This window comes from Myotis davidii, unplaced genomic scaffold (assembly GCF_000327345.1).
Source record: "Myotis davidii unplaced genomic scaffold, ASM32734v1 scaffold79, whole genome shotgun sequence".
In the NCBI taxonomy this organism is placed as follows: Eukaryota; Metazoa; Chordata; class Mammalia; order Chiroptera; family Vespertilionidae; genus Myotis; species Myotis davidii.
The window spans coordinates 428141-438967 of NW_006294339.1; the positions used below are offsets into that span (position 1 = coordinate 428141).

Here is a 10827-nt window from a genome sequence, read left to right on the forward strand (position 1 = left end):
GGAAGAGCCCCCAAAAGAGCTGGTGATGGAACCAGGGGCTCCTTGGCCACCTGGAGGTCAGCTAAGCCCAGTGGCCTCCAGCCCTTCCCTCCTCTGCCAGTAGCCAAGGCTCTGGGCCTTGTCAGCTACTTGTCAGGCAGCCTTGTCCCCATTATCTGGGCCTCCAGGCTCTGACCCACCCTCACTGGTCCTTCCTGGGCACGTTCCCACCTGGGTTCCAGCCTAAGGCCCCACTCTGAGGACCTCTCTGGGCAAGGCTGCTCCAGGCTGGAAGGCAGGGGAGCCCCCCCCCCCCCCCCTCCAAGCCTCTCTCTTACTTTACTCTCCTTAAAGCCCACCCATCCCACTCTCCGGTCCTCTCAGACCCCACTCACTGCCCTCCTCTCCAGCCCAAGCACCTTCTAGGGCAGCAGTTGCTAACCGGTGGTCCCACTGGTGGTCCACGAGGTCCATAAGGTTGGTGACCACTGTTCTAGGGGACTCATATCCCTCGTCCACCTTCAATCACCCAGCCCTCCCCCTTCTGGGACCTGCTTCAGCTCCCTCACTCCACCCAGGCCAAGTGTCTCTGCTCCTCAAATACACTACTAGCCCCTCCCTCCGTCACTGCCAGGTCTTTGTACAACCTGTTCCCTCTGCCTAGAAATGTCCTCTCCACCTGGCTGACTCCTTCTCATCCAGCCCATCTTAGCATAAATGTCACTTCCTCCAGGCGGCCATCCAGCGCTGGCTTCCTGGCGTGATCTGTGAGTTACACTGGGCCTCATGCCTAGAAAGGCCCCATGCTTGGGTTATATTCTGCTATTGCTGTCTTGAAATCCTTAATCATTTTTGAGCAAAGGACCCCATATTTTCATCTTGCAATGAGCCCCAGAAATTACGTGGGCCAGTCCGAAAGCCTTCCTGACCAGCCCCTCCCCACATGAGTTGGGGTCCAGGTATACATCCTGGCACCCTTATGGCTTGTTTCACTGAGAACAGCCTGGGCCTTGCTCAGTATTGCAGCCCCAGAGCCCAGCACGCTGCTGGGCACATGGGTGAGCTCATGAAGTTTTGCTGAATGAACCAGCAACAGGTGCCCAATCACCCATCCCCTGGATCACACCTTGACCTCCTCCTCATCCCACAGAATGGCTCTGCCTCTGGAGTCTTAAATGCATTCAGTGGTTAGAGCATCAGCCAGCACACCAAAGGGTCAAGGGTTCAATTCCCGGTCAAGGGCACATACCTCCCTCCATCCCTCTCTCCTTCCCTCCCTTTCACTTTCTAAAAAAGAAAAATGAAAAATATATCCTCAGGTGAGGATTTTTTTTTTTAATAATAAAAAAAGAAATTTCTGGAGGAACATGCTCTGATAAAATGAGGGAAGAGACAAGAGAGAAAAGGCTGGGATCGAGCAAAGAGGAAAGCAGCAAAGAGAGTTCTGGAGACGGCGGGGAGGCGGCCGGAAGACCTGTCTGTCCTCCAGGAGGCAGGTTTCCAGGACACGGAGAGACCAAGTGCTTGCCTGATATATCTGAACAGTTAGGGGAAAACCCATAACAGCATGATCTGAGGGAGCGGTTATAAAGAGTTCAGGAAATACGTACAGTAAGTTAGGCAAATGAAAAAGAGACTGATTAAGTCTAAAAAGAAAATTTAGCCTTACAATCTTTGAGGAGCATTAACTACATAGTTATAGTAATGTAAACATTTATTATTGATCTAGCCAAATACTGTGATAGAATGGTAAGAGGGGGATGAGGGAAGGGAGATGGGGCAGAGGTATAAGCAAGCTAACTTCTGTCCTGGCTGGGTAGCTCAGTGGTGAGTGTTGTCCCCATACACCAAGGTTGCGGGTTCGATCCCCCAGTCAGGGCACATACAAAAATCAACCACTGAATGCATAAATAAGTGGAACAATAAATCAATGGTTTTTTTTCCTCTTTCTCTTTCTCCTTCCCTGTTTCTTTCTGACATCAGTAAATAAGATTTTTAAAAATGAAAGCTAAATTTACCAATAGATGATGTTTAAAAGTAAAAAGGAACAAAAGAGTGAATTTCATGGTACCTGAATTTTATCTCAATTTCAGTTTTTGAAAAACTGAACAAATTTTAAAAACAGAGCAGTATAAGCATATTATTCAGAAATAAGGCAGTAAATGCTAGAAGAATTAATGACTAACTGTTATCATTACCCTACAAGGCTTAAGTAAAGGCAACCCAAGTCGTTAGCACTTTAGAGAAAGATAAAAAGGGGCTGTGTTAACTGACAGCAGAGAAAGCCCCAGTGGATTCAGTGCGAACAAGAAATCAAAGTAGAAGAGGCGGAAAGAACCTATGGGGGAAGGAAGTCACAGTGACCTTGGGGAGGCCTGGCTGCTCACGGCTGTGGAATGGGGAGCCTGAGCCATTTTTATGGGACTCTCAGGGGTCATGGTGACCCAGAGGTTGAAGGCATTCAGTCCATGGGGATCCCCTCACAGCAGAACACAAGTCCGCCATGACCCAACAACCCCCATCCCTACACCCATACGCGGGCTCACACAAGCGCCTGTGCACGCACACCTCCTACCCCAGCCTGGGCTTAAGGCTCACCGAGGCTTGAGGTAGCTGAGTGCTTCTGAGAACTGGTTGGTGAGGAAGAGGTCCAGGGCGGTCATGCACTGGTCCAGGGCCTCATGGAGGCTGTTCACGGGCGTCCTGATGAGAGAAACAGGGATGTGAGACGGGGACTTCAACCCCACCGCTGGCTGGAACAGAGCCCACAGGGACCACCTGAGCTCCTTGGTGGGCCATGAGACCTGTCATGAGCTCCTCCAGGCTGCCCGCTGGGACACAAGGACAATTTGGACCCACCTCTAAGTGTTCTTAAAGTGGGAGGAGAGCAGAATGGGGTGACATCTGAGAATGGGGAGAGGTTTGGGGAAGTGAGGACAGGGGAGCCAGGAAAGCTCTGAAATAAATTTATCTTACCTATCACGAGGGTAAAGAGAATCTTTGTGGCCCCTCTGACCCATTGGGCCTTTCTGCACCCCCCTCTGGGGGGCACAGCCCACCCACTAAATTCCACGTCCGTCCTTTTCTCCCTCCTTCTCCAGGCCTTCTCCTGCCCCCTTGGGCCTGCACTCTAGAACCCAGAGACACTGTCACAATGGGCTCCAGTGGGCGGAACGTAGGAGCTGCCAGGGGCCTTCACTGCTCAAGGGTCACCTTCCCAGCGGCATCTCCAACATATTCCAGCCCTTACACTTCTCTATAGCTCTCACCATCTTCTGACATACACTTTTAACTTATTTTTGTGTTTACAGTCTGTCTCCACTAAAATATAAGCCTCCTGAGGGCAGGAATCCTTGTTTTATTCACTGCTGTATCCCCAGCATCTGGTATCTTGGTACAAAGTGAGTTTTTGATAAATATTAAGTGAATGAATGAATGAATGAAGAATCTTAGGCTAGGAGAACAAACCTCTGACCTTTCTGGACCTCAGCTTCCCCATTTGAAAATGAGAGATGAAACTAGGAGATCCCAAAGTCCTATCTGAAGATTTTGAGAATGTCTCAAGATGTCTCTTTTGAGTGAGCAAAGGTTCTAGAATGGGCCTCGACGATCTTGCTGAAAGGAGATCCTTTTCCCCCCAAAAAGTTAAGAGAAAGTCCTTTCTCCACCAGGTGAACTCCTACACATACCTTAAGGCCCAGCTCTAATGTCTCCCCCTCTGTGATGCATCAGCAGATCTTCCCAGGCAAATTGTTTAGAATTGAACTCTTGTTTGTTCTCCCACATCCATTCTCACCCAGTCTTTAATGACACCCCCTACCCAGGGCTTGAAGCCAGAAATCTGATAGTCATCCTTCACGGATCCCTCTCCCTGGCCTCTCTCACCTACTCCATCCCTATGCCCTATCAGTTCTCCCTTTTGAACAACTCTTAACCCATCCCCTCAGTGCCCAGTGTGCTCCAGTGCAGGCCCGTCTGACGGAGACTCCCCCTCCACTCCCGCCCCTCCTACCCCTTCTCTCTGTTAGACCATTTTATTCTATATTTCATGTCTCTTAACTCTACCTCTTTGACCCTCTCTGTTAGCGTCTGAGTAATTTCTTTAGCTTTTCCATTTCACGAATTCTCTTTAGATGTGTCTAATCTGCTACTTATCCTGTCTACTGAGTTTTTCATTTCAGTGGTTCTAGTTTTCATCTCCAGAAATTCCACTTTGTTCTTTTTCAAATCTGCGTGGCCATCGTGGGCAGTATTTTCTTCCCTGCTTTACTGTTCCAAGTCCACCTTTGATTTCTTTACACATTTTAAACACAATTGTTTATAGTCGCTGTGTCAGTTCTGGTATCTGACTCCCAGAGAAACTAATTCTGCCGCTTCTTGCTTCTGGTGCCTGTCGCTCACAGTGACTTGTTTGCTGGTGTGTTCTGTATTTTTACCTCGAGCTCCTTCCTATTTGATGAGAGCATCTGGGATGAGGACATGTTCCTCGAGGGAGGACTTTCATTCATTTCTCCAGGTTCCCTGGGGCACGACCACCGTGAAACCACTTCAGTTACTTTTTTAACTTAACATTTTCAGGACCACAAAGGTAGTGTGCTCTCAAACCCAAAATCTGTGTGAGGGCGACATGTATAACCTCTAGGGAACCTTTCTGTCCCCATCAGGACGGCTGTCTGTCTCCCTTTGGGGCGGTGATACTTTTCCTGGCCAAGGCCCCCATCTGCGGAGGCCACCACCCTTTGAAGGTCCGGGTTCCTGTGGAGGCGGAAGCTCTGTCCCAACCCCTGGCTCTGTGGGTGGGCAGGCCCAGGGCCTTCTTTCCCATCCCTTGAGTGGCCGTTAAAACTCAGAGATCTGGGCTCCTGGAATTTGTAAATACCCCCAGGTGGTGTGGCTTCATCTCACTTACCAGCCTGGTTGGAGCTCCCTCTTTATTGTTGGCTCAAGAGGATTCCTGTTACTTCTGTAGAAGCTCAGGAATGTATGTTAAAGGATGTTTGTTGTAAGCCATCCAGCCTCTGGGTGGTTTTTTTTTAAGGAAGAATGTTGGAAGTGTTATTCCCTCTAATCTGTCCCTCTCATAACAGCCTAGACTTGAACTCCTTCACGGCCTTCTCGTTACTCTGAGGACAAAGACCAAGTTCCTTTCTGTGGCCAAATGGCCCCACGCCGAGCGGCCCCTGTCCCTCTCTCCATGAGGCGGGGACAGTGTCTTCCTTTGCCCAGGGCCTAGCTTGGTGTTCAGCCCCCCCATCTCAGTTGGATGACTCAGTGGAGAGCAGTGAGCACAGTGGCCCCGGTGTTTAACTGGCACTCCCTCCTGAGCCCTCACGAAGCCATGGGAAGAGAGGTTATTCCCCACTGCAGGTGAGGAGACTGAGGGACCGGGGAGAGGTGACCTGGCCAAGGTCACATGACCAAACATGGTTTTAACCCGAGATTCTGCGCGAGCCAGCGCCCACCAGCTCAGCCCAGGGAGGCAAGTCTGTGTCCTGGCTTAGGGGCGTCTCTACACAATTCCAGAGCCAAGCCTGCCTCCCATTGCTGTGCAACACCCCCTGCCACCACCTTCACCCCCTGCCAAGGAACAACCTGGAGAGAAAGAGGCACAGACAGATGGACAGACAACACAGAGGCACATATTCCCAGCACCTCTTCTACTTCACTGTAGTGAGCTGGGTCTGAGCTGACCTCTCTGGACCGGACGCTGCTTTGGGGAGGCCCTGGGACTGATCTCCTCCCATCCCCAACCCCACCTCCACCCTCACCCTGAAAATACCCACTAATCTCTGGCTCTGGGCCAGGCCCAGGGGCACAGAGCAGGCCCAGGAACTCATGGTCTATAGCAGTGGTTCTCAACCTTCCTAATGCCGCGACCCTTTAATATAGTTCCTCATGTTGTGGTGACCCCCAATTTCATGGTTACAAATTGAACATAATTAAAAAGCATAGTGATTAATCACAAAACCAATATGTAATTATATGTGTTTTCCGATGGTCTTAGGCGACCTCTGTGAAAGGGTCGTTCGACCCCCAAAGGGGTCGCGACCCACAGGTTGAGAACCGCTGGTCTATAGGGAGGACAGTTGCAGACAGAGGCAGTGACAGCCACTAGGCTGAAGAGGCCCAGAAGTGGGGGTGGGACTCTCAAGGAAGCTTTCTGGAAAAGGTGGCACTGAATTGAGGACAAGATGAAGAAAAAACCCAAGAAGGGGACAGAGTGTGAGCAAAGGGCTGGAGGTATACCAGCGTGAGGAGGAGGCAGGAGCTGTAGGGCAGGGCAGGAAGACAGGCCTCTGGACAGCCTGCTGGGTGGATGGTGGATTGGGGGAGGAGGGGCGCGGCTGGCTGTCTGGGAGCGCTGGAAGGCTAGGGACAGCTGGCCCCATTGATTTAATAACGGCACTAACAACCGCCCGCCACTGCCATGGAAATATCACGAAGTTATCTAAATTGATGACTAATTATTTCACTCAATCCTCCCACCAGTCCCAAGAGGCAGGTGCTCCTATCTACAATTGAAAGATAAGGAGGTGAAGACAGGAGCCTATTCTGCTCCTCTCAGGAGCCTGGAAGACAGAAATGCTTCCTGCAAAAGCAGCCTCGCCAGGTCTCTCCCCCTCCGGGCTGAGGTCCCCACTTGTCCGCAGGTTTCCCCTGCGTCTTCCAGGGCTTTCTGCGGGGCCACCGCGCTGGGCCAGGCCAGTATACTGCCGAGCTCCCAAGTGGTGACGGTAGCCCCTCCAGTGTGCCTTGGGGAAACAGGATTGGAGGGGAGCGAAGCTGATGGAGCAGGAAGCAGGGCCGGTGACCAATGGCAGGAGCCTGGGTGCAGTGGGGGAGTGGCTTTTCACTCCCTGCCTCACCATTCAGGGGGAGCGCTGGCTCAGAGGGTAAGGCAATGTGTCTATGGGGAGATAGCACTTCTAAAGTGATCTTTCTAAATTGCAAATATGATTGTGACTCTATTTCCAAGGACTCCCTTTAGCTCTGCATAAAGCAAATATCACGGGTGATGGAGTGAGGTGGCTGGCGTGGCCTAGTGCAGCGTGGCATTCAAGAGTTTGAAGGCAGACAGCCCTGGACTGCAGCTGCAGCTCAGCAATTACTTATTGGAGAAACCTGGCAAGGTGCTTTAACCTCTAGAGGCCTGTTTCCCCAGCAAGAAAATGGGAGGCGGGGAACAACTGAGACAATGTAAAGCACAATAAGAAGCACACAGAAAAAGTTAGTGACTAGTATTTCCCCCCCAAGATTATATATTTCCATCATTTCTTTTATTGAGCAGCTCTACTTTTATAATGAAACTAAGTAACTTTAAAAGATTCAGTATACATTGTACTAGTAACTAGTTAGTACATATCCTTTGACCCCTATGATTATATCCTATGTACTAGTTACCTATGTGCTAGTTAGGGCAACCTAGAAAAACACTTAACATATGTGCAAAGGACAGTCGTATGAGAATATTCATTGTTTGAATAGCAAGACACTGGGAACCACCCCAATGCTCATCAAGGAGGCTGGGTAAATAAGCAAATGGGAGTCTCCCGTCGAGTGGTATATCATCCCATCAGGGCAAGTGGGGACCGGAGCCGCAAGGATCAGGAGGACTGAATCTCAGAAACCTGAAGCTGAGTGAGAAGCAGCTGCAGAATGATTCGTGCTGTATGACTCCATTTGTATACAACTTTTAAAGTAAGAACAAACTACACATTTTTTTAGACTTACACTCAGCAAAAGAATAAAAACAGATAAAAATGATAAAACCAAAATTCAGGATGGCACTGATCTCTGTGGAGTACGTGGGGAGGAGGCCCACAAGAAGCTTCCAGGGTCTCTGCCACGGCTTAGTTGTTTAAAACAGCGGTTCTCAACCTGTGGGTCGCGACCCTTTTCGGGCTCGAACGTCCCTTTCGCAGGGGTCGCCTAAGACCATCGGAAAACACATATATAATTACATATTGTTTTTTGTGATTAATCACTATGCTTTAATTATGTTCAATTTGTAACAATGAAAATACATCCTGCATATCAGATATTTACATGACGATTCATAACAGTAGCAAAATTATAGTTATGAAGTAGCAACGAAAATAATTTTATGGTTGGGGGTCACCACAACATGAGGAACTGTATTAAAGGGTCGCGGCATTAGGAAGGTTGAGAACCACTGGTTTAAAAGAAGACTATAAAGTAAATGGGGCCCTAGCTGACCTGGCTCAATGATTAGAGCGTCAGCCTGAGGACTGAAGGGTCCTGGGTTCGATTTTAGACTTTAGATTTTAGTCGAGGGCATGCACCTCAGTTGCAGGCTCAATTCCCCACCCTGGTCTGGGTGCGTGCAGGAGGCAACAAATAGATGTCTCTCTCATATCAGTACACAAGGGTTCCCTTTTCTTCACATCCTCACCCACATTTGTTTGTTGATTTATTGATGGCAGCCACTCTGACAGATTTGAGGTGATATCTCATTGTGGTTTTAATTTGCATTTCTCTGATGCTTAGTGAGGTTGAGCATCTTTTCATATATCTATTGGCCATCTGTGTGTTCTCTTTGGAGAAGTGTTTATTCAGGTCCTTTGGCCATTTTTTAATTGGATTGTTTCTTTTGCATTGTATGAATTTTTTAAAATAAATTTGGATATTAACCCCTTATCAGATGTATCATTGGTAAATATGTTCTCCCATTCAGTGGGCTGTCTTTTCACTTTGTTGATGGTTTACTTTGCTGTGCAGAATTTTTTTTTAGTTTTATATAGTCTCATTTTTTCTTTGTTTCCCTTGCCCAAGGAGATATATCAGAAAAAATATTGCTATGAGAAATGTCAGAGATTTTACTGCTCATGTTTTCTTCTAGGACTTTTACGATTTCGAGTCTAATATTAAGTCTTTAATCCAGTGGTTCTCAACCTTCCTAATGCCGCAATCCTTTAATACAGTTCCTCATGTTGTGGTGACCCCCAACCATAAAATTATTTTCGTTGCTACTTCATAACTGTAATTTTGCTACTGTTATGAATCGTAATGTAAATATCTAATATGCAGGATGTATTTAGGCTACCCCTGTGAAAGGGTCGTTCGACTGCCAAAGGGGTCTCGACCCAGAGGTTGAGAACCGCTGCTTTAATCCATTTTGAGTTTATTCTTATGTATGGTATAAATTGGTGGTATAGTTTCATTTTTTTGCAGGTGTCTGACCAATTTTCCCAACACTATTTATTGAATAGACTATCTTTATCCCACTGTATGTTCTTGCCTCCTTTGTCAGGCATGGGTTTATTTCTGAGCTCTCTATTCTGTTCCATTGATTTATTCTGTTCCATGTAGTCTGTTTTTATGCCAGTACCATGCTGTTTTGATGTCTATGACCTTGTAGTATATTTTAGTATCAGGTAGCATGATTCCTCCAACTTTGCTCTTTCTCAATATTGCTGAGACTATTTGAGACTATTTTATTTGTTTGTTTCATATACATTTTTGGAATATTTGTTCTAGTTCTGTGAAATATGCCATTTGTATTTTGACAGGAATTGTATTGAATCTATAGATAGACTGTAGTGTAGTATGGACCTGGAGAGTATTATGCTAAGTGAAATAAGCCAGTCAGAGAAAGACAAATACTATATGTGGAATCTAATAAAATAAATGAATGAATAAAACAAATATACTTAAAGATACAGAGAACAGACTGACAGTTGTCAGAGCGGAGAGGGTTGGGGGCTGGGTGAAAACGGTGAAGGGATTAAGAACAAAATTACAACCCCCAAATAAACTTATAGACAGATCATAGTACGGTGATTACCAGAGGGAAAGGGAGGTTGGGGGAGGTAGGGGTGAGTACAGGGGTGGGGGATCAATGGTGATGGAAGGAGACTTGACGTGGGGCGGTGAACACAGTACAATATACAGATAATATATTATAGAACTGTACACCTGAAACCTATATAACTATATTAACCAATACCACCCCAATAAAGTCAGTTAAAAATAAGTAAGTCTAGGGAGGTAACGGACTTGGCCGAAGTCATACAACAAAAAGTCCAGAGACTGATCCGTGAACCTTCTACAGCCCTATCCCCTGCCACCCAACTTCCCAGCCTCAGCCTGGAGCGCACCACCGGCCTGTGGAGGTTCCTAGCTGGCACCAGCCTTGCCACCTCCCTGTTCAAGTGTTAGCCCTGAGGCCTTGGCAAATATTGTTCCTGGTGGTGAGGCTCCAGGCTGGGCGGGCGCCACTCCCAGCTCACCGGGGCCACATCTCCACCCAGTAACCTTCTGGCAGTCCAGGCTCCCAGCAGCTGCCCCCTCCCGACTGGGGCCTCGGAAAGGCAAAGGGCTGCTCGTACCCCCCAGCAATTAGTAGCTGTCACTGCCACAGGGCAGGTGTGTGTGTGTGTGGGGGGGGGGAGGGAGCAGTTAAGGGGGGAGGGGTGAAGGTGGGGCCTGAGGGTTTCTCAGTGGGGGAGGGGACACGAGAGCCACGTTGGCAGTGACAACACCCACCTTTACTACTCGGTTCCAGCTGAGCCCAATGGTTCATTTCTTAGCCTTTTAATTCCTAAATCTCCCTGAAGGTGAGGTGGTGTGAGGTTCTGGCATCCAAGGCAGCTGCGTCCAAATCCCAGCCCACCTCTCACCTCCTGGCGACCTGAGACAAGCTCCCTAAGAGCTGTGCCTCCGTTTCTCCTCTGCAGGGAGGTGGCAATGCGTCCCGCACAGGTGTAAGCGCCACGAGGGAGGAGGGCGGCTCTGAACGTAGCCGGCCTGACTGCGGGTTCTGGAGAAAGTTGGGACCGGAGGGAGTGACGACCCCGGGAGCCCGCGCCTGCTCCCCACCGCGAGCTC

At 48.6% G+C, this 10827-nt stretch overlaps 1 protein-coding gene across 3 annotated transcripts in view; it reads right to left on the reverse strand.

Annotated features, from left to right (window-relative positions):
* The window catches only part of TTC39A (tetratricopeptide repeat domain 39A), a 40312-nt gene that overhangs the window by 28533 nt on the left and 952 nt on the right, over positions 1-10827 (reverse strand). The window contains exons 1-2 of one of the 3 annotated variants that reach the window (XM_015566930.1): positions 10486-10647; positions 2581-2682 (exon numbers count right to left, since the gene is read on the reverse strand). In XM_015566930.1, coding sequence (XP_015422416.1) covers positions 2581-2642 — 62 coding nt within the window. In that variant the 5' untranslated portion in view covers positions 2643-2682; positions 10486-10647. Of the gene's footprint in view, positions 1-2577; positions 2683-10485; positions 10648-10827 lie in introns of those variants that run through there. The other 2 variants (XM_006768294.2, XM_006768295.2) reach the window with 2 other exon arrangements.